Source organism: Lissotriton helveticus, chromosome 6 (assembly GCF_964261635.1).
Source record: "Lissotriton helveticus chromosome 6, aLisHel1.1, whole genome shotgun sequence".
NCBI lineage: Eukaryota > Metazoa > Chordata > Amphibia > Caudata > Salamandridae > Lissotriton > Lissotriton helveticus.
Window position 1 is genome coordinate 995,995,890 of NC_136067.1, and position 25,221 is coordinate 996,021,110.

Genomic DNA, 25,221 nt, shown 5'->3' on the forward strand with positions numbered 1-25,221 from the left:
ATTCCAGTTAACATGACACACACTCCAGATCCGACTACATGTATGACAGTTAAGGACCCTACTCAAGATGTCATAGATATCCAGTTACATGCTACTCCCGAAGAAATCAAGAAATGGTCCGAACAAGGAGGGGTCCAGACAGATCAAGGATGGTTAACGAAAGGAAAAGCCACTTGGTTTCTCCCCGACTCTATGGTTCAAGTCATTATCAATACCGCACATAGTCCAGCACATTTAGGAGAAAAAGCTATGTTAGACAGTATCCAGAACATTTGGTTCAACAAGCATTTACGAGCTGCAGCCAAGCAGAAAGTCCGTACCTGTATGATATGTTGTCAGTTTAATCCAGGTAAAAGTGTCCCGGTGGAACAAGGTGGATTCCAACCTCCTGACCACCCTTTTGAAGTCCTCCAGATGGATTATATTCAGATGGAGCGATGTCGAGGTTTCAAGTATGTCCTTGTAGTTGTATGCGCTTTGTCCAGGTGGACAGAAGCATATCCAGTCCCAGATTACACAGCCGCGACCACCGCCAAGCAGTTGGTTCGTGAGTTCTTCCCCCGTTATGGACTCCCTAGGGTCGTATATTCTGATAACGGCCAGCCATTCTCCTCAGAGTTAATGAAGCATGTTTCCCTTTTGTTAGGGTACCAGTGGAAGTTCCATTGTGTACGCCACCCTGAAGCAGCAGGTCTCGTAGAGAGACATAACCAGACCCTGAAAATTCGCATCGCCAAAGTATGTAAAGAGAAAGGTGTGGACTGGCTAGTAGCTCTGCCAGTCGCTTTGTTCTATATGCGCATGGTCGCACATTCCAGATCAGGTCTGTCCCCGTATGAGGTCGTTTTCGGCCGCCCCCCTAACATGTGGGGTACACCCAGACCCCGAAGTATTACCGATGTTTCAAGTAATATGCTGATAGATTACCTAGCTTCCTTGATGTCTGCCCTCAACTCTTGTCGTTCACAGGTTGCCGCCGCATTTCCAGACAATACCGAGGTGGCACCGCATGAAATCGTTCCAGGATCCATGGTCCTGGTGCGAAATTTTGACCGCTCAAGTCCGCTGGAGCCTCGCTGGAAGGAGCCCCGACAGGTCCTCCTCGCCACACGTACAGCCGTGAAGTTGGAGGGACGCAAAGGCTGGGTGCATCTTTCACATATAAAGAAGTTTTATGGACTGAAACCGGTCTCAAAGAACATTTCCCAGGATTCGAAGGATTACCAAAGTACTATTCTTAAGGACTGTCCCGCAAAGAACAATGATACTGCACCCTCCCCGTTAGAGAAAACTCCGCAGCAGGAGTATAAGTTGAAACTCCGGTCTAGTAAAATAAGTCAGCCAGTTTGATTGTCTAAGTCCTCCCCTAGGTGAAACGGTTAGACTGTTTCTGACATGTATAAAATAGACCCCCATAGTGAGAGAGTTAGTCAAAACTCAATCCGATGTATCGTTTATCTATGTTTCATATTATTTCTCAGCATTATGATTTCCTGCACCAGTTATGCATTTTACCTGTATTTTCCAGTTTCTCATGAAAATAAGTCTGCTAATGTTACAGTAGAACACACGTTTAGTGATCTGCCTCCTCATGAACTCTCTTACCGCCTCGCTATGCGAAATAATTCTTTCATCCGCATGTTACATTATTCACACCAGACCAGCAATGCCACTAATTGTTGGGTGTGTGGTCGACTCCCCCCTTTTCAGACACCGAAGGGAGTTCTGCCACTCTTTCCTTATCCTTTTTCACATAATGGTTCGTGTGGAGCATGGTCCACGTTAACGTCATCCTCAACAGATATGTCTTTTCTTAACAGTACATGTTTTCCAGACAAGCAAGGTCTCCCCCACAGAACCGGGTTAGATCTAGAAAATGAAGTGTATAATTTAGGTAATTATTCTTCGAATTTCATGGTCCTGAATGTTCAGTCTGATACTACTCCAGACTTACCTGCAATTTCAGTACTACCAGTCAAAGGCGAATTATGTGTCCGAAATAATGGTTCTACACACGTAGGACATAGTGATTGTACTACTATTGTCAAGTATAGTGACAGTGGGAAATCTATTTTCAAAGCTTCACGTCATTCTTATTTTATTTGTGGTCAGACCGCATATGTTCGTCTGCCCCTCGATTGGGAGGGAACCTGTTACATTGCCTTCCTACTGCCACCGGTTTTTCTAGCCCCACCCGACTACCATAGGAATTCCCACCTAGTACATACTAGACACAAGAGAAACCTCCCGATTGTCGATTATACTGAAACTGCTCTAGAACAATATATAGATATCAATAAAGGTGTCTTCCCTTATTTAGGTACAGTTGTGAATAGTAAACTGATACGTAGGTTAACCAGAACCCTTGAAGCAGTAGTAATTGAGACTACTTCTGCTCTAAGTAATTTAACCGAAGAACAATCCTTTATGAGAATTGTCGTGCTCCAGAATCGTCTCGTCCTTGACGTCATATTGGCCGATAGGGGCGGGGCCTGTAGAGTCATCGGATCTAGTTGCTGCATTTTCATTCCAAATAACGCGCCGTCTGTTTATTCAGCTATAACCAGACTCCATAAAATTGCCCATCTGTTACACCAAAATCCAGGCACCTGGACATGGTCCGGTTGGTTCTGGAATATAATTTCCGCCTGGGGATGGAAAGTCTTGTCCTTTCTAGGTATTGCAGTAGCGATCATATTTAGCTGCTGCCTCTGTATACAATGTGGCCCTGCGATTTGCGGCATTTGTGCTACCTCTTGTATTCCTAGTCCCAAGCCCCATTCTAAAACCCGTTCCAAGAAAATTCGAGACGAGCAAATGATACTGTACGAAATAATAGATGGTATCATGAATATTGATGTTTCCTGATGGAAACGTGGTGACAAGGAGGGAATGTGGAAAAGTAAATTTTGCTATGTTCTGTGTCCCTACGCGTCATCCATCATATGTTATCTGTGCATGATTAATATGCATATGTTATTCCCCATGTTCGATTAAAGACGCAATTATAGTTGTGTCCACCTTTAGTATGTCAGTTTCCAGTTCTCGTGAATACTACGAATATCAGGCCTATGTAAAGCTACGTTGCCACGTTTCTCAGTGTGCACGTTATTCCATTGTAAAATCTCCGTTTCTAGGCCTCAAAAGGGCCTGGACACCAGATTCAGCTCCTGTCCCCTGAAGCCTCGCTGAGGAGCGATACAGCCCCCGCCTGTATCCTCGACCCTTCACTTACTTCCTGCCTCGCAGTGCCCGGTTCAGCCTGGCTCTGCCTCTGAGTCTGCCAAGAGTATGTTATGATTCGAGTTATCAGTACAGCCCTCCTTCTCTGCATTCCTAAAGCTACTGAATCGCATCAATAGTTTCCGTCATTGTCTAGCCTCTACGTCTCCATGTAAGAGAAATACTGCATTTAATGATCATTCAATATTCTTCATCACGCACTACATGTAGAATAATGCATGCTCCAGTCTTAGAGTCTGTTCGCCTTTACCCCGATAACATTTGGATTCTATCAACATGTTCTCTAAACATCAGATACTAGATACTGCTTAGGTACATGTCGCCCTGACTCTCCAGACTTCAGTCTCTGCTCCTAGCACAGAGTTCATAGTCCCCAGCTTCTCCTAGTAACACGTCATTGCCAGTTTGCGCGCACCATCAGGTTAGAGGTCCCGGCTCCTTAGGTAGCCCCCTCCATTGTTTCCACCCCATTCATGACATATTCTGTTACGTTTGCATCACATGTCTATGTATACGCCCTGTTACACCTCTTTTCACCCTTATCTTTCGCGACTGCTACGCGTCACGCCTATTGCTCCACCCACTGCTACGCCTATTGCGAAGTAATGCTATGTGTTTGCGTTATGTATATATGCTCATGTACTGTTATTAAAAAGTTATCCTTCCGCCGATTCCGATCCTGACCCCGGCAGCGCTGCCAGGGCTTGCCATCCTATTCCTGTGCAGGTTGTCCTGTCCCTGTCTTTATGCTGTATTAAACCTGCAAAACTCCTACTACCTCGAATCTTGACTCTTATTTATTGAGCTATCTGTTATTCATTTATGCATTCAAAAAGAGAGGTATTATTTATTTATCTACCACAGGTTCATTTCACTTTTGGTTTCATAATGATGTAAGGCTAGGTCAGGTGACCTAAAAATAACACTTTTCATTGGTTGAGAAGTATTGTTTTTCCCAAATGATGAAAACCCCTCCTTCTTTCCTCACTCTGACTTTCATCATTGTGAGAGGAAGACCTTTATTACTATATCAGAAATGGCTTCAGTAGTTGCTTCAGCTGGTGCACCCCCACCACCATCTCCACCTCCTCATGGGAAGAGAGGACCACCTCCCCAGGTGATGACCAACACTGAGGAGGAAGAGGAAGAAATGGATGAAGAGGAGGGAGAAGAACCACAGTTCTTAGAAGAGGTGCCCCGGGTTTCCCATAAGAAAGCCAGTTTCATCTGGCAGTTTTATTCGATCCCTCCTGGCCAAAAAAAAGTGAATGCGAGGTATGTCACCTGCCTCATCTGTAAAGAAAAATTATCCAGAGGGACGGATAAGAAATATAGTTATGGCAACCATACTATGCACAGGCACATGACAAGGAAGCATCCACTCAATTATAGCCGGGCGGAAATACGGGATTTGCAGGAAAATCCAAGATCAACACCTGTGGCCAGATCAAGAATATCCATTTCATTGACACCAGCAGAGGCATGGGAAACTGTGCCAAACATACAAGAAAATTTTGGCCACATGATCCACACTTGTATGCACTGTCGTGCGTTGTGGCAATATGAGCATAAATGCTATCAACCTGGCGTATGAACACCATAATTGCCCTAACCGCCCCCAGTAATTTTTTTTTTGCTCCTGTTGAGCCGTTTTCAATGCCTGTTTTTTGTTGTTCCCCCCCCCCCAAAAAAAATCAAAAAAATATAAAATCGTTCAAAAAATAAAAAAAAAACAAAAAATGTTCAAAAAATATATAAAACAACAAAAATATTTAAAAAAAAGTTCTTTTCAGAACTACCTTCCCTTTCAAAAAAAATTTAAAAAAGAGTAAGTATAAGGAAAGTAAACAGAGAGTGATGTTAAAAGAAAGACAGCTATAGGGAGTAAAGAAGAGATACTGTTTAATAGATCTATTTACCGAAGAAAAGACGGAAGAGGGTATAATTGTGAAAAACAAAATAGATAACGAAGTGAAAGAAAAAAAAAGAGAGTATAACATTAACAAAGAAGAGTTTCTTGGAGAATGTGAGTGAATGTTCAAAATAAGATTAAAACATGAGGAATAACAGAGAGAAAAAATAGAAAACAGAAAACAAAAAATAACAGAAAAAGATTAATTGAAACAGCAAAGAAATGTAAGTAACATAGAGCCATATCATCAACATAGGCAATAAAAGTTTTGCAGCTTTTATTGGCAGAAATGTGTCGCTAAAGCTGCTTTTGCGGCAGAAAACTGCCGCTAAAACCACTTTTGCACCGGTTTTCTGCCAATAAAAAGAGCAATAATTTTATTGGCTGTGTTTATAATATGCCCCTTAGTGTGCTTCAACTACACAGAGAAAGCATTATGAACAAATAGTGATAGAGTGATCAGTCAAAGACACTAAGAGTAATAGAGACGGAGTGAGTGAACAAGAGTGAGGAACTATGAGAAGAGAGGGACTGAGAAAAAGAGTGGAAGGAGTTGAGTAAGTAGGTAATAGAGAAAGGAATGAGGGAAGTAGCAAAGGCAGGAAACTGAGGGTTAAAGAAATGAAGCAGTGGAACTAATAGAAGTTAAATGTGATAGAAATGTAACGAAAAGAGTACAAAACATTTACCTTATAATTGTCGTTAAATTACTCACTTTTTGTTTTTATACTTTCAATCTGTGAAAGAGAGAACAAACATTTGAAAAATAATAAAACATGTATTTAAAAATTACAAAAGACAAGGGAAAAGATTGAAGGACAAACAGTTTTTCAACAACTTTGACACTTACAGAAGCTTCTGCTTCTCCAGGCCCCCTACACAGTCCTAAAGATATACATTTTAAACTAACAGTATCTGGATGCAGATGAAGTGAGGCCTATCTTAAAACATGGTGCATCTTTTGCATTGCTGTTGTCTCAGAAAAGTGTCGCAAGACACTAAAATTTTAAATAATTGCTTCAGGATGGCAATAAGATGTCTCCTATCCAGAGGTTTGTTTGAGGTGAGGCCTACTCAGGGTTGCAGATGAAATTTCGAGTTGTTGAAGAGAATAGAGGACATAATATATGTGAAGGTCTACCAATGAAGTGAGTCATGTCCACTGCACTCTTGAACAAAGTCCAAACCTCCTATGTTTCCCTGGACAGACCTAAACTTGATCTGCACAATGTGATTCGTAATGATAGGAAACACAGGTGATGTAAATGAAATACGTGCAATTTATTTTGCTCATTTCACAATCACATCACTTGTGTTTCCTTTGCTTAGGTATCTCATTGTGCAGATGTAGTCTAGCATATGAAAGAATACGCGGAAGCGCAGCACTGCATGCAACAACTTTGACACTTACAGAAGCCTCACCTTCTCCATGCCTCCTACACAGTTCTACATATACATCATAAATGCAAACAGTACAGAATTAATTATACATGTTAAATGGTTTATTTTTGCTGTTCTCAGAATGTATCAAAATTCACTAAAAACAGTGACTTGAAGGTATTCATCATATAACAGCGGGGAAAAAAAAACACAATCAAAATGATTGTGTTTAAAAAACCCATACAACATAACAAATCAGAATTCAGAACTCCTTAAAGTTAACTTACTTTCCATGACGTCAAAGGATGTCCTATGAACAGCTTACAGTCTGTTGTGCTGTTATTACTTTCAGCCCGCCACTTTCTGAAAGAAAATCTCCATCGTTTTTAAAAACATGTTACATGCAATAAATGACTTCTTGCTCTCTACCACAAGTTTCCACAAGGCCAAATCTTGTCAGAGCCATTTATAACTCTTGGATTTCTTGTAAGCCAATCCCGTCATTTGGCATTTCTGCAACTTTCAGAATTAAAATGTTGAAGATCATTTTCACAATCCAGGAATAGTAATATCTTCCCCTTCTTGCTCAGTCATGTTCTACATTTCCTATGACACTGATACTGCTTACTATGAAGCAGACTTACACTAACTCTATGACTACTACAATTATTTAATTCTCTACATCACTTTCAATCACAAAGCAATGTAAAACAGTAGACAGCATTGCAGACTTACATTCCCTCTACTCTATGTTTTGATTGGCTGCTTCAATTAGCTTATAAAAAGAAATAGTTTTTCTGAACTCATTCAAAGTGCACTTATTTCTCCATGACGTCCAGTCTTATGGTTAGAAGTTATGTCTCTGAACTACACTTCTCCTCAAGGCCAAATTGTGTAGGAGCCATTAGAACTTCTTGAAATTCCACAGAGCACATCCCGAGATTCTTTCCCTAAAATTTTGGTTTTAAAAACACCAGGTAAGAGTTTTTAAGGTCATACGGCAATTTTTTTTTGAAAATTAAAACAGAATCGTTGCAGAATGACCAGCCATTTCTAGACTTTAAATAAGCTGTGTAATGTCCTGATGTTATTGAAGGGCCGTCATGATATATAATTGCTGCAGTTACATAAGTCCTTCCTGATATTGACAACTGCGAAGCTACAAAATTTTTAATTAAAGTTGTCAATTTTGTTCCATCAGGCCTACATCGTTGGAACATTAAAATGACATACTGGCCATATGTTCGTATAAATAATGTGGACATCATTTCAGATTTACATTGGCTACACTCCATGTTGTGATCAGCTGCTTTTACTAGCTTATTAAAGGAGACTGATTTACTGTCTGGCAAAGTTAAATATATAAATCTTTCTGAGTCTACACTAGTAGTACTTGATACCATACAGTTCTCGCAGTCATGCTGCCATTGATAAGAAAGCCCAAACAGCTGATCTACATCTACACCTTCAGCATGCAATACATCAAGCATATACATTAAAAACTCCTGACAATCTTGCTGAATATTTTGAGAGAATTGTGTTTGGCCTGAACATCTGTCTAACAGATTTCGAATTTCAGACACACTTTCTATGTTTGTTCTATCAGTGCTACATTTCTCTAACACAGAATTTAACAAACTGCAAAATCTTTGATCAGAATTGACCACAATCTCTTCTTTTACATTTTCTAGAGAAAACAAAACATTAACCACTACATTAGCATAGCAGTTGACACCAGAACTGTTTTCAAATTGAAAACCAACAACATCTTCAACAGAATCCTTTTTGTTTCTGCTTGTAATTTTAGGTTCATCGACTTTTCGTCTTTTTGCTACAACCTCCCCAGTATTGGTCACATTTCTTCGTTTCCGGCCTACCACACGTTTCTCAAACAAAGGATACTGAGGCAAATGTGGCGCATACTCTCTTCTTAACCTATTGTATTCCTTAACACAATCTAGATCCGCACAAATGTTTGTGACATCACACTCAATCAAGTACAATCCCGATAAAGTTCTAACTCGTGACAATGCCACATATGCCATACCCTCCTTGAACACAGAGCTGCCAATATTCACCAATGCACTGTCTACACTTAAACCTTGCGATTTATGGATTGTCACCGCATATGCCAAGCAAACAGGAAACTGCTTACGGCGAACATATAAGTCTTTTACAAGCAAAAATCTAGCAGAGCAACGACCAATTAGCTGTACTTCCTCAATGCCATCAAATTTAATTTTTAAAAATTAAATTCCATCTCTATTTCTGTATTTTACAAAATCAACAACATTACCCATTGATCCATTTACCAGACCTCTTTCAACATGTAAATTCCTTCTTAAAATTATACGGCAGTTCAAGCACACATTCAGAGTCTTTTCAAAACCTGCAGTTTTAGATATACTCTTCTCTAATGAATCCAATTTTGTTTTCAGATTCTCAGACAAAATAATTGTTGATCCCATATGCTCTACTCTGTCAATAGCTTCCAGTTTCACAATCTCTTGCTTTTCTAAATGCAACATTTTGTTGTTGAATTTGGCACATTCTGCAAGAGTTGGCATCAAACATATTCCAGATTTCTTATCAGTAATTTTCTGAAAAATATTCTCAGGCACAACATCTTGTTCTGGATATAAATTTGACAGTAATCGTGCATGTAAAGCTTCTTTCCCATGCTCGGTCACTTTTCCAATTCTAACATCTTGTAGAATAGTCTTGTAAACTTCATCCTTCGCCTGACGCATATTTTCATGCAGTTCAGCATAATTGAAGTTTAACCATATATTGACGTTGCCAATACTGCCTAGGCACTTCCTGGTATCTTCATGCGTGAGCATTTTGAACACAGGTTGCCCTTTCACTGGTGTCAGCTGCAGAAGATCTCCGAAAACAATGATGTGTTTGCCACCAAATAACACATCATACTCTGTTTTGAGAACTTCTTGCATTCTCAAATGCACAAAGGCAAGCATGACATTGGAAACCATGCTTACTTCGTCAATGATAAGAAGTTTCATTTTCCTCAAGATTCTTGAAACTTCAAAACAAGCATCTCCAGATAGCTTGTGATATTGTAATTTGTTGTCATGCTCCACTGGCAGCATCAGTAAACGATGTAAAGTAATCCCTTTAATGTTATGTGGTGCCAGTCCAGTTGGAGCGGTGACAACACAAGACAGCGATGACTCTGTCCTTTCCTGCAAATAGCATGAAATTGCTTTAATGAGGAAACTTTTTCCAGTTCCCGCTTCTCCACTCACGTACAGTCGGACAGGCTTGAACGACGTACATGAGCACTCTTTCTTGTCATGACTTAATCCATGATCAATTTGCATGGTAACTTCGTCATATATTTTCCTCTGCTCAACGTTGAGTTGTCTTTCCAACTCTTCTAAGTTAACCGCATCCTCCTGAGCATGTGACATAGCTCTTTCCACTTCATTCATGGCAGTGGCAGCTTCATTTTCGATAACAGGTCCTCCTAGTGGATCCTGACTCAATGAAGCAGAACTCTGACTGTCCTGAGAACTGTCTCTGGCAATCTCGGCTGCAATCGTTGCTTCCTGCTCAATTTCCGCATTCAACATTTCTACATATTTGGGAAAAGCAGGACATTCTATGGTCTCCTTGGCGGCATTGAAAGAGTCTTCGTAACAGAGGAAATCTCCAAGCAGTTCCTCTTCTGCACGCCAAGGCTTGAAAAGTTGCAAAAGTGCTAAATAGAAAAACTCCTTTTTTTCAGGAGATTCGCCACTCAATTTTCGATGGTTTACCAAGTGGCATTTTCTTTGCTTGACCAGACATCCCTCACTTCCTATTACAGCATACACTCCTTTCTCAGTATCTTCTTTGATGTTCCTCTTGAATATGTAATTTTGAAGAACCTCATACAGACAAACATTGTCGAGGTGACTGCTTCTATTTGGATAATATGTATCCAACATGTTGGTCTTCAAAATGTCGGTACTGTTTGGCTCCTTTTCCGCCAAATACTCAATTTCCCGCACAGGTTTCAGAACTCGATTACGCGTTGCAGCAAGACCAAGACTCGCCCAAATGATACTCCTGGACTTGGCATAGAGACTTGCTGAAGACAACCGGTCAGAGCATTCGTAAGCTCCAATTTCTCGATGCGACAACATCTTCAGACTGAAACTGTACAACTTCTTGCTGAGGCTATTTTCATGGGAAATGTCCTCCCACATATCCTTCAATTCTGTCTTCTCTTTTTTGGTGATGTAAGACGTCACATACCGAGCCACAGCCATACAGTTATCAGCCACAAACTGTATATCCATGTTAGCATTCCACATGGACAAAATCACCGGGTTGTAGTCGTTGATGTACTTGGACTCTTCGTTCCTCTTCAAATTGTATGTGTTTTTAGGTGATTTCTTCATGACATTATGTCGCAGCGAAGACATCAAACTGTTTACTCTTCCTTTAGAAATCACCGGTCGTGGAAAGCCGAAACGACATTTGGTGTAGAACTTGTCCTTGTTTCGGAATTTACGACGGCAGTACTTTCCACATCGATGGCTTTGGAAACGCAGAACTTTTTCTCTTAGGCTTTTCTTCTCCTTTGCGTTTGGAACAGCACACGTAGAATACTGTTGGATGAAACTCATCACTGAGTCTTCTGGATCCGTTCCAAATTTAGGTGCATCCTTGATCCACAGCAACATATGTATATGAGGAGCACCTCTTGCTTGGTACTCCTTTCTCCAGAAGAAATCCAACACCTCTCCAAGAGGTGGATTCTTCTTATTCATGATGAAAGACATCATAGCTTCAAATCTATGATTGAAGTACCTACATACATTGACTGGATCCAAAGAGCACAGTTCTCCGGGTGTCTTGAATTCGATGTTATCTACGTTAGCATTTGCCTCTCGTAGAAATTCAAGTAAGTCTTCCCAGCCATACTCGGCACAGCTCAGAGTGAGGAACCATGTGGGAGTACCTAAGTTCCTCAGCATACATTTTAAATCACCATGACGACGGTACCAGTACTCATTAGTACCACGCTGACACGCCATGAGATTAATCAGGTGAGATTCCAAAATACTGTCTTGGACATTGACTTTATCCATAAAGTCACTTGCCGAGATGTTTTGCATGTGTATACCACTTTTCAAGATGTGGTTCACTGCATATGACAGTCCAGACAGATCGCTTTCAAACAGGAGATGAAACAAATAAGGAATGCATTGTCGAAACCTAGCATCTACTGCATACAATCGCAAAGTCCGGTATTCAGAAGCAGGAATTTGATGAGGTCGCTCATCATATCTTCCTCCCTGACCTGTTGGAAAAAGCTGTGGGAAACACCGAGCTTCCAAACTTTCCTCCCAAACACTAATGGGACTCCCTTTGGCTTGTTTCATTTGAAACAACTCAATAGCATTCCCCATGACTTCCTTGGAATGCAAAGGATGAACACTATAATGTTCATATATTTCTTCACTAGTAGAGGGTTCTACTTTCTCAATTTGACCAGCACACAAATCGCTATCCTCTTCCTCACTTACTTCCTCTTCTGCAACATATACATTCTTATAGTATTTATTATTTTTTTTCAAATACAATGTTGCCTTTTTAACTTTCCTAACATCTACTAAATCTTGCCATATTTTCTTATTCTTTGTCGGAACCCCATTAACTAAGATAACCAGAGGTTCCTCTTCCACTTTTTCTACTCCAATTGTGTTCATGTTTTTCTTCAAATCTAGAGGCAAATAAACAACTCTTCCCTTTAATCCTCTCTGTAAATCTGATGGAGGCAATTTCCCTGTCTTTGGCTCCATTCTTACAATAGCCTGAAAGGGATGGATACTTTGAATCAAAATAGATTCATAAGTATTTAAATCCTTCAATTCAGAAGGAATCTCAACCAATTCCAGATTATTATGAACTGCTCTAGCAGGCATCTGGTTTTGATTTAATTTGCAACAACAATAAGTACACACACGTTGATCCAATCCCAAATCAAAACAATTTTCTACCATCAAGTATGTTGCAAAATCCTTCCATTCACTATTATTTTCCCTTTCACTTTTTGCATATAAATCCACTAACTTAGTCTGATTCTTATAATAAGTGCGTCGACAACACACACAAGTGAAATTTGGCCTCTCACTTGATTTGACCTGAAATGTGACAATTTCCCTCTGGAAATTATCTGTACTGGAAACCTGTACACTATCTTCCACATTACCCGCTTCTTCTTGGTCAATTTCAACATTCTCCTCTTTACTTCCAAAGTAACAAAACTCAATTTCTTCACATATATTCTTCACATCTATTTCAGAACCATGCAAAAGAGCAGCGCATAATTGTTTAAGCATAATTGCTGGACTCTTAGCATAATACAACATTCTAACTAATTTCCTCACTTTATTATGATGCACTGCTAGCATTCTGAAATGATGAAAAACACTCTGGCATACTCTCCTGGAAAGACAAGCCAGTGAATGACCATGCAAACCTGTCACTTCTCTCACTCTGCAAGGATCTAATTCTTGCAACAACCTTATTTTCTGCTTCAAACTTTTCTTATTAAATGACCGTACAAAATCACAAAGCAAATTTATGGAATCCTGTCGCACACTACAAATACTACTACACTTCCAGGTGTACACAGGACCCTTAGCACGTCTTCCTAAAACCTCATTACCTAACACCTCTTCTGCCTCTGTTGTCACAAGTTTTTCTTTTTCAACTGGACAACCATCTTTCACTTCATAAGCACGACCACTGGTGTCAACTGCATGCACCAAATCATTATCCTGGAAATAACTCTCCTCATTAAAAAATGCCTCACAGCTTGAACTATGAATCCATTCTCCAGAAAAAAATTCACAAAAATTACTACGATTAACTATTCTCTTCCATCTACTATTTCTTTTGAAATCATAAATTGCCTTGTTTAGCTTCCTAATTCTATTGATTATCAAAATAAATAACTTACGTTTAATTTCAAATGCCTGATCAATAACTTTCTCAACTTTTTTTTTTCTCTTATAAAAAACCACTTTCTGTTGACCTTTCTTAATATTTTTTAACAAATTGCCAATTATCCTGTTGCGGAAAATTCGTTTACGAATGTCCCTAAACTGTTGTTTCCTTCTACTATCATGCACAGAGTTATCTCTTGCTCTAGCAGTAACATTTTTGATTGGCCTTTCCTTTCCATTTGAATTGGTTCTCTTTTTATGGACTGAAACATTTTCTGTAGTAATATTTTTTTTACTACACATATTTCTTATGAATGTTTTTGTACTCTTACCCGGTGCTTTCTTCGTGACTTGACAAATCTTTTTGTTAGAGGACTGCTGCTTCTTTTGATTCACCTGCTGTCTTTGACGTTTTGCAGCCTTTCTCTCTCTTTCTTTCGTTGGCATGGTGAAATGTTGAAATGATCTGCAGTTGAATCTGTGGTAAAATATATTAAACATTTTTATTAACCACTATTACCAAACAGTAAATCAATAACAGTGATCAAAAACTTAACACACTACTTGACATTTTAAATAGAAGATTTTTTTGTCCTTGGCAAATTTACAATACAGAAATAGCAGAAAAGAAATGGAATTTATGTTCATGTTACCTGTGCTATTTTATATGTGAATCTGATCTAATTTTATGAGCATATTTTAATATTTTATTGAAGACACTACACATAACCTGTTTTTGAAGGTGTCTTTATTTTTCAATTAAACGGTTTACACTTTTACTTTTTATTTATTATAAATTTTAAAAATAAATGTTTATAGTTCCATAGGCTCAAGCAGGTCAGCTTCCCACCCTATGTCATATAATTCGGACAAATCTGCATCCTCATCACGCTCTTCTTCATCCTCAGGATTTAAATCATCCAAGGGATCAACATCCACTGATGTTTCAATTACAAGTTCAATGATGAGGTCAAAATCAACTGATTGCAGATTGTCGCTCATGTTGATGTTGTCTTTATCTTTAAAGAAAGATAACAACAATGAGATGTTGCAGAGTAAGAGACAAATCTCAGAGATTATAATAGTAAAATTGTTTAACAAGAGTAACATTTTGCAGCTATTATTTAGCCATGTCCAGCGATGCTGAGCAGGTGAAGCCTATGTCTAATTTTTCAGTGAACAGGACTCATCTCTTCTTAACCTTGGATAAGCCTCACCAACTCTGTGTCCCCTGCACATACTTAAATGTAAAGGGTTCAGATTTATGTTAAATGGCACATCCCCAGGCATGCACCAGTTAACGTGCACCGCTGCTCTGCCACCCATGGTGTGCCGTATTTACAATCAGATAGGAGAAAGCTGCGTCAAAACCCTGCGCCTGCTTTAAGCAGGCATAGGTCTTGACGCAACATTGTGGAGATGGGGCACCCCTGAGCCTTGCTTGAGCTGCATCGCACTTGCGATACAACTCCAGCAATCACTACCTTTACAGCACAGATACGTCACGCATCTGTGCCATTTTTGCCCCATGATGCCCCGCATTGTAAATGCAGCACACCATGGGTGGCGGAACAGCGGCGCAGGATGACTGGCACATCCCTGGTGATGCGCCAGTCATCATAAATCTATCCCTAAGCTTCTTATCTTTTTACAGATAAACCGCCATATGTACCATCAAACTATTTTGCATTTCCTAAATAGCGAATTTTAAGGAATAAATAGCAATTCTTTACCATTCCTAATTTGCAATGAGCAAATTGCTAATTGCAAATTACCCATTCATTTCCATGGGCTAGGAGGCTCATAGGAATGAAGGTACAATTTGCGATTAGCAATTAGCTCATCGCAAATTAGGAATTTTTCCAAGGGTGCAGGGGTGTCTCAAGAACACCCTGCTGCACCCCTGAAAAAGAAATTTGGGGGCATATGGCGCACATACATGCCCTAAGGGCATGTATTGGCGTCATATGGCACCTTTTGTTTTTTGGAAAAAAAGCTTTTTGAAAAGAATTCGCAAATTACCACAAACTAGAAGTTGGTGGTAGTGTCCAAATCCTTAATGTCATTTTTTACATATTTTTTGTTTGATACATTGCATTTAAGTAATCGCAAAATTTGCAAATCCTTCAGTGCAATAGTAAAATAAGGAATAGCAAATTTTGCTATTCCTTATTTTGCATCAAACTTGTTTGATACATACCATTTGTCTAATTAGCATTCGCAAAGGCCGAAATTCGCATAATTTTGATCTTTGCGAATGCTAATTAGCTTGATACATATGGCCCCAAGTGAGGCCTGTCTTGCAACATGGTGCATCTTTTGCATCACTGCTGCATCGGTTTCATGTGGCACGTTTTTTTTACACCATGACACATCTGCCTAAATGCATCAATTTGTAATTTTGCCACCTCATAGCAAATCTTTTGCACTGCCACTGCATCATAAAAGTGACGCACAGTGGCGCAAAAGAGACATACACCTATCATAAATCTGTCTCTACCATTTTAAATGATTAATCCAGGATGACGATAAGGTGTGGCCTATCCAGAGGTTTGTTTATGGTGAGGCCTACTCACAATTGCAGATTAAAGTTACGCTTGATAAAGAATACAGAGGAGATAATACATGTAAAGGCCTACCAATGAAGTAAGTAATGTCCACTTTATTGCGCCAGTCATCATAAATGTATCCCTAAGCTTCTTATCTTGTTACAGATGAACCGCCATATGTACCATCAAACTATTTTACATTTCGTAAATAGCGAATTTTAAGGAATAAATAGCAATTCTTTACCATTCCTAATTTGCAATGAGCAAATTGCTAATTGCAAATTACCCATTCATTTCCATGGGCTAGGAGGCTCATAGGAATGAAGGTTTAATTTGCGATTAGCAATTAGCTCATCACAAATTAGGAATTTTTCCAAGGGTGCAGGGGTGTCTCAAGAACACCCTGCTGCACCCCTGAAAAAGAAATTTGGGGGCATATGGCACACATACATGCCCTAAGGGCATGTATTGGCGTCATATGGCACCTTTTCTTTTTTGGAAAAAAAGCTTTTTGAAAAGAATTCACAAATTACCACCAACTAGAAGTTGGTGGTAGTTTCCAAATCCTTAATGTCATTTTTTACATATTTTTTGTTTGATACATTGCATTTAAGTAATCGCAAAATTTGCAAATCCTTCAGTGCAATCGCAAAATAAGGAATAGCAAATTTTGCTATTCCTTATTTTGCATCAAACTTGTTTGATACATACCATTTGTCTAATTAGCATTCGCAAAGGCCGAAATTCGCAGAATTTTGATCTTTGCGAATGCTAATTAGCTTGATACATATGGCCCCAAGTGAGGCCTGTCTTGCAACATGGTGCATCTTTTGCATCACTGCTGCATCGGTTTCATGTGGCACGTTTTTTTTACACCATGACACATCTGCCTAAATGCATCAATTTGTAATTTTGTCGCCTCATAGCAAATCTTTTGCACCGCCGCTGCATCATAAAAGTGACGCACAGTGGCGCAAAAGAGGCATACACCTATCATAAATCTGTCCCTAGCATTTTAAATGATTAATACAGGATGACGATAAGGTGTGGCCTATCCAGAGGTTTGTTTATGGTGAGGCCTACTCACAATTGCAGATTAAAGTTACGCTTGATAAAGAATACAGAGGAGATAATACATGTAAAGGCCTACCAATGAAGTAAGTAATGTCCACTTTATTGCGCCAGTCATCATAAATGTATCCCTAAGCTTCTTATCTTGTTACAGATGAACCGCCATATGTACCATCACACTATTTTACATTTCCTAAATAGCGAATTTTAAGGAATAAATAGCAATTCTTTACCATTCCTAATTTGCAATGAGCAAATTGCTAATTGCAAATTACCCATTCATTTCCATGGGCTAGGAGGCTCATAGGAATGAAGGTTTAATTTGCGATTAGCAATTAGCTCATCACAAATTAGGAATTTTTCCAAGGGTGCAGGGGTGTCTCAAGAACACCCTGCTGCACCCCTGAAAAAGAAATTTGGGGGCATATGGCACACATACATGCCCTAAGGGCATGTATTGGCGTCATATGGCACCTTTTCTTTTTTGGAAAAAAAGCTTTTTGAAAAGAATTCACAAATTACCACCAACTAGAAGTTGGTGGTAGTTTCCAAATCCTTAATGTCATTTTTTACATATTTTTTGTTTGATACATTGCATTTAAGTAATCGCAAAATTTGCAAATCCTTCAGTGCAATCGCAAAATAAGGAATAGCAAATTTTGCTATTCCTTATTTTGCATCAAACTTGTTTGATACATACCATTTGTCTAATTAGCATTCGCAAAGGCCGAAATTCGCAGAATTTTGATCTTTGCGAATGCTAATTAGCTTGATACATATGGCCCCAAGTGAGGCCTGTCTTGCAACATGGTGCATCTTTTGCATCACTGCTGCATCGGTTTCATGTGGCACGTTTTTTTTACACCATGACACATCTGCCTAAATGCATCAATTTGTAATTTTGTCGCCTCATAGCAAATCTTTTGCACCGCCGCTGCATCATAAAAGTGACGCACAGTGGCGCAAAAGAGGCATACACCTATCATAAATCTGTCCCTAGCATTTTAAATGATTAATCCAGGATGACGATAAGGTGTGGCCTATCCAGAGGTTTGTTTAAGGTGAGGCCTACTCAGGATTGCAGATTAAAGTTACGCTTGATGAAGAATACAGAGGAGATAATACATGTAAAGGCCTACCAATGAAGTAAGTTATGTCCACTTTATTTCGCCAGTCATCATAAATGTATCCCTAAGCTTCTTATCTTGTTACAGATGAACCACCATATGTACCATCAAACTATTTTGCATTTCCTAAATAGCGAATTTTAAGGAATAAATAGCAATTCTTTACCATTCCTAATTTGCAATGAGCAAATTGCTAATTGCAAATTACCCATTCATTTCCATGGGCTAGGAGGCCCATAGAAATGAAGGTGCAATTTGCGATTAGCAATTAGCTCATCGCAAATTAGGAATTTTTCCAAGGGTGCAGGGGTGTCTCAAGAACACCCAGCTGCACCCCTGAAAAAGAAATTTGGGGGCATATGGCATACATACATGCCCTAAGGACATGTATTGGCGTCATATGGCACCTTTTGTTTTTTTGGAAAAAAATGCTTTTTGAAAAGAATTCGCAAATTACCACAAACTAGAAGTTGGTGGTAGTTTCCAAATCCTTAATGTCATTTTTTACATATTTTTTGTTTGATACATTGCTTTTAAGGAATCGCAAAATTTGCAAATCCTTCAGTGCAATCGCAAAATAAGGAATAGCAAATTTTGAATTAAGGACATTTTAAGTAATTTCCACATGTGCAGTGTTTTCAAATTATGATTTGAAAATCGTTTTTGGGGAAAAGGAATGGTTTGCAAATTTATGACAAGGACATAATGGTGTATGCTTCTCTATAAGGCATTTCACTGTCTCTGATGTCATTTTTCCCATATTACATTATAAGACCTTTCCCCATGGAGCACATTCCTTGTAAATATGCTCCCACCTGTGCATGGTGAATTTAGATTTTGACTGTTTGAGTCACATAGCCATGTTAAAAGTGACCCAAAAAAATTGCAAACGCTTTAAAAAAACACATTCATGTGTCTTAAGGACATTTTAAGTCATTTCCCCGTGGACAGTGTTTTGTAAGTGGCGCAAAAGAGGCATACACCTATCATAAATGTGTCCCTAGCATTTTAAATGATTAATTCAGGATGACGATAAGGTGTGGCCTATCCAAAGGTTTGTTTAAGGTGAGGCCTACTCAGGATTGCAGATTAAAGTTACGCTTGATGAAGAATACAGAGGACATAATACATGTAAAGCTCTACCAATGAAGTAAGTAATGTCCACTTCATTGTGCCAGTCATCATAAATGTATCCCTAAGCTTCTTATCTTGTTAGACATCAACCGCCATATGTACCATCAAACTATTTTGCATTTCCTAAATAGCGAATTTTAAGGAATAAATAGCGATTCTTTACCATTCCAAATTTGCAATGAGCAAATTGCTAATTGCAAATTACCCATTCATTTCCATGGGCTAGGATGCCCATATGAATGAAGGTGCAATTTGCGATTAGCAATTAGCTCATCGCAAATTAGGAATTTTTCCAAAGGTGCAGGGTTGTCTCAAGAACACCCTGCTGCACCCCTGAAAAAGAAATTTGGGGGCATATGGCGCACATAAATTTTAACAACATTCCTTTACCTCAAAAACGATTTTCAATTCATAATTTGAAAACACTGCCCACAGGGAAATTACTTAAAATGTCCTTAAGACACATGAAAGTGTTTTTTGATTGCCTTTCCAGCATGGTTGGGTCACTTTTAACATGGCTATGTAACACAAACATTTAAAATCTAAATTTGCCATGCACAGGTGGGAGCATATTTACAAGCAATTTGCGCCACAGAGAAAGGTCTTACATTACAATGGGAAAAATAACATCAGGGACAGTCAATTGCCTTATAAAGAAGCATACACCATTATGTCCTTGTCATAAATTTAAAAACAATTCCTTTTCCCCAAAAACGATTTTCAAATCATAATTTCAAAACACTGCACATGGGAAAATTACTTAAAATGTCCTTAAGACACATAAAAGCGTTTTTTGATTGCCTTTGCAGCATGTTTGTATCACTTTTAACATGGCTATGTAACACAAACATTCAAAATCTAAATTTTCCATGCACAGGTGGGAGCATATTTACAAGCAATTTGCGCCACATAATTCATAATTTTCTCCTTAAAGCACACTATTCTCTATCTAAATTAAAGAAATATTTTCTCACCTTAGCAAATACTTTGAGTTTGAAAACAGTCTCAGAAACACACCAATTTGTCTTCAGCAGAGCAAAAGGTATGCACTCCAGAGTCTGCAGCTATCAAAAGCACAGAAATGCTGTAATTCTTCACACATATCTCTCATGTCACCCAATCAAAACTCTTCCCTCACTTTTTTTCAAATGAAAACCCTTCCCCCCTCTGCCATTTCATGCCTTTTCTGCATGGCAACCACCTCTTGGAAGACCTCTGGTGTTTGCAAGTTCACACAACAATGTTGCAATTGAACTCTGAACTCTCAGTGCACCTGCATATCCAGTGCATTCTTTCATTTAAAGATTTTTTATTGACCAATCAAAATACATCTTTCAAATAACTCATCCATGCACCCTAACTTTCTGTTTTCAGCAATCAAAATCCACCAATCACTGTTACTGCTTCATGAACACAGAAACTCCACAGTTTTTTTCATTTTAAACTCTCATTTTTTCAACTGCCATTTCATTGCCACACTTCATCTGACTGCAGGAGAACCTTCTCTCACCATGTTTTCTGTCTGGATTGTTGGACATAGTTATATACACTGGGCTCACAGGTATGCTGAGAACAGAAAATTACCTAACCTCAATTTACAAGATGTGGAAATTAAGTGGTTTGGCCACAGAGGATTAAAATGTCACCAATTGATACCATTGGTGAAAACCTTTATGCATTTGCCCAAACCTGACCTGTTAATTGTGCACTGTGGAGGTAATGATTTGGGCACTTTGACTGGGGTAGGTCTGGAAATGCTTTTAAAGGACACCTTTGAGCAATTAATGGCACTTTTTCCTCAACTGCCTTGGTATATTCAAATATATGCCAAAGACAGAAATGGAGGTGGTCAAACCAATTTTGTCCACAAATTGAGAAGTCGAGGAAGCATGTAAACAAATCTGTTTCAGCTTACATGAGAGACCATGGAATGGGCTCCATGTACAACAATAACTTGCGTTACTACATGCAAGATATCTACAGAGGAGATGGAGTTCACTTCTCAGATGAGGGCAACAGAATTTTCACTCTGAATTTAAGACTGTGCATTGGTACCTACTTATAAGTACCTAAATGTACCATAAACCCAAAAGCTCTTCTCAGAGCTACCCTACATCTGATCACTCACAATTATTATTTTACTGTAACATTTTTCACTAATTTTCAACAAAGTACGCTCCCTGGGGTGCTACCCGGTACGCGAACCGGGAGCTAACCTCGCGGAATCTTTTTTAAAAATGGGGTTTTTTTGCACATATAAGCCTCCTCAGCCACCCTCACAAAACCTAGGGGGTCAAGATAAGTCTACCGTGCCCCCTTCTACCCATTCTGAACATTATTTGCCCTCCATTTTGTATCTTAATTCGACCGAAACACAAAATGGTGGACTCCCGTAACGCTTAAGGTTCGCGAACCGGGGCGCTCAACGGTTCGCGTACCGGGTCGCTCCCTGGGAAGCGCACCATCAAAAAAGGTGGGAAAGTAGTTTACAGAAAAGCCACTGGAGACAATTTCACCAAATATAGATTAGCTCATACTACATACCAATCCCTACCATTTTCACAAATTTGATTGGAATTCCATTTAGCCATTTAGCCTGTAGACCTCTCTAAATACCCTGAGGTAAATTACTTCTCAAAACACATCTGAAGTGTTGGAATTGACAACCAATTAAAATGTTACTTTCATTTTCTACTTTTTTTACCTGACATTTGATTGGTTATGTACCTGAATATATATAAAAGAAGAGAATGAAACACAGCCATTTTGACTACTACTTCCTGGTGTACATTTCAATTGGATTTTCACTAATCACTTCAACTTCTTTCTAAAGGTAAGTTGTTATTTTAAAAACTGAACTATATTGTGCACTATAAGTTAATATGGTAAACTTTTTCTGATAGTTATATACTATCCCTCTGTAGTAGTTATAGATTTAGATAGACTTCTCTGTTATAGTTATGGATGGAGTTAGGCTTCTCTTTTATAATTATGAATTTACTTACGTTAAATCACATACACTTTTTTATATTCCTACTTCCACTCTGATACTATACACTGCCCAAAGATAAATTCTCTGTTAAAAAATGCCTATCTAAAATTAATCCCAACAGTGCCCTATCTCTACTAATATATATTTTTTTTATCCAAATTTCAGGCAACATGGAAGGCGAACAGAAAGTTTCATTTCAAATTGTCCTGCAAGAGAGCAGCCAAGAATTAATTGATCCAAATGATATAGAATTTATGGATGAAACTTGGGACCAAGAACTACTGCAATGTGTGCAAGCAGTGGATGACCTCCTTCAAAATGAGGACATTTTACACCCTCATAGATTACAAGCTATGTTCAATGAAAATGACGACATTTCAGACAGTGAAATGTTAGAAATGTTATTAAATTTTGAAACACAATCACAATAATAAATAATTGCTTAAAAAATAAAAAAAAATAATCAACAAAACCAACAATCAATTAACATACAGTATTTGAAAAGTCTATCATTCATTTTTCATTGCAGTACGCTGCCCAGAACGCTTCCCGGTTCGCGGACCGGGCGCTCCCCATGCAAAAAAACCAAAAAAAGTTTTTGTTTTTTTTGCCCCGCGGGGCCCTTTTAAAACCTCCACATTAAACCTAGGGGGTCAGGGAGGATCTAGTATGCCCCCTTATGGTTATTTCCCCCTTTGTTTTGGCCTCCTCTTGTCTCTCAATCCTACCGAGAGACAAGATGGCGGCCGCTCCGGACTGTTTAGAATGTTGACAGACACCGGAGAGCCAATCAGCTTCGCTACGCGAAGTTCCGGTACGCTTAAGGTCCGCGGACCGGAGCGCTGCCCAGAGCGCGCTTACAGATATATATCTTTTTTTAAACGTTAATTTCTCAAAATCCACTGGAGCACATATATTGAGACCTACAAAAGGCACATCGGGCTACCAGTCCCTACAATTTTGCCAAGTTTCATGCAAATCCATTCAGCCGTTCGGGCTAAAAGTGAGGCCAACCGCCCTATGGAAAACTCAATGTTAAAAACACGTTTTGGGACCCCCCTTTTTTCTCGACCCCCCCCTGGACGAACCCCCCCCAAATTTCCAGGGGCTGCTCAGAAACAAAATGTTCCATTTTCCAGAAAATTTCAGCCAATTCCGTCTACAAACGCCAAAGTTATTAGACATAGAATTTTCAAAAATCCCATAGAGAAAAAATCCTAACTATATATACCTACTGGCGACCGCCAGTAGGTAATATATATATATCTATATATATATATCTATATATATATATATATATATATATATATATATATATATATAGATATATATATATTATCTATATATCTCTCTCTATCTCTCTATATATCCTACTGCCAGTCGCCAGTAGGTAGTTATAGTTAGGACCTATTTTCCAAAGGAAATCCGCAACATTCTATTTGGAATAACTTTTGTGCCGGTTGACGAATCTTCACAAAATTTTCAAAACTGGTGGGGCGCTACAGTCCACTCCTATCCTGAAAGTCTTTGGGTGATTCGTGAAGTGGGGGCCGAGAAAAAATGGGGGTCCCAAAACGTGTTTTCCCCCATGCAATTTTCCATAGGAACCGTTCATCGCGGCTACAGCCCGAACTGCTGAACGGAATTACACCAAATTTGGCAAAGAGGTAGTCCTTGGTTCAGACTCGTGCCTTTTGCTTAAATGGTGTAAATCCGTTTAATAGTTCCTGAGAAAATTTCAATTAAAAGTACATATATATCTATGGCCTCTGTGGATGCGCGCACTCTAAGCGGTCCAGATCACGCGCTGAATGCTAATTGGCTGTCAAGTGGTTGTCAACATTCGAAACCAGCCATTTTGTGCCTCGGTAGAAGCGAGGATCTAGAAATTAGTGGAACAAGTGTTCAAAACATATAAAGGGGGTAGGTAAGAAATATTTTGACCCTCTAGACCTGCTTAGGGGGTCCCACAAGGACCCCTAGGGCCCCAAAAAAATATATATATATATATTTTTTTAACTGAGTAATGTGCACTGGGTGCATGAATCCGCTGTAAAAAAAATTAAAACTGAGCACGCGCTCCTCTGCTTGTTTAAAAATTAGCTACCTGGGAGGGCCAAATCCAGGGGTCTAAAATATTACATTTGATGGGGGCTCAGAGGGACCCTGGGAGTACCATTCCTTTGTGCTACAAAATAAATGGGTGAGGGAGTTCAAAGGTCCGTCTAAGCCCCGGGGATTACCACCCTCCGGATCTTTTTATATATTGGGAGGGGGGCCGCGTGGTCTCCATTCTGGAGCAGTCGAAAGCCTTGGGGAACACCACCCCCCCCCCCCCCCAAAAGCGGCTCCTGATGTGTCTTGGGGTGCCTACCCCCAGGACACTGCTGTTTGCTATGGCAGGGCGGGAGTCGAGGTTCCCGCTCTGTCATAGCAAACTTGAGGGCATATTAACAAGTGCCATTTCACCGCAATTTTTTAAAAAAAGCAAAAAATGGGGTGAAAATGATATCTCCCTATTTACTAGGCGCCGCTAAGATGCATTACCGCATGTTAGCAGCCGGTTTGCTAATGGCTCGCCTCGTATCTCCAATGAGTTGCAATGTAGGATTTCCCAGTAGCAAGGTAGGTGTTCCTATGACAATATAACATGGAAGAGGGAGGTATGACAGCGTTGTATTTACAAGGCGGCCCTGGATTTGAGGACCGATAGCAAAACTCTTGGTAATTGCGTTTTATGTCGGATCCTAACATCTGTTCTGAAGTAGACTTAAGCATGTTTAATATGCGAGGTGGATTGATATGTTAAGTCCACAGTCTTATATTAACAAGCTTTTCACTTGTGAACATG

General features: G+C 39.3%; 1 protein-coding gene across 8 annotated transcripts in view; it reads left to right on the forward strand.

Annotated features, from left to right (window-relative positions):
- PDE10A (phosphodiesterase 10A) overlaps positions 1-25,221 on the forward strand; it is a 1,305,213-nt gene that overhangs the window by 1,110,906 nt on the left and 169,086 nt on the right. The window contains exon 20 of one of the 8 annotated variants that reach the window (XM_078648627.1): positions 22,536-22,849. The exons of the other annotated variants lie outside the window; for them this stretch is intronic. Coding sequence (XP_078504753.1) covers positions 22,536-22,601 — 66 coding nt within the window. The 3' untranslated portion in view covers positions 22,602-22,849. Of the gene's footprint in view, positions 1-22,535; positions 22,850-25,221 lie in introns of those variants that run through there. 8 annotated transcript variants of the gene reach the window in all.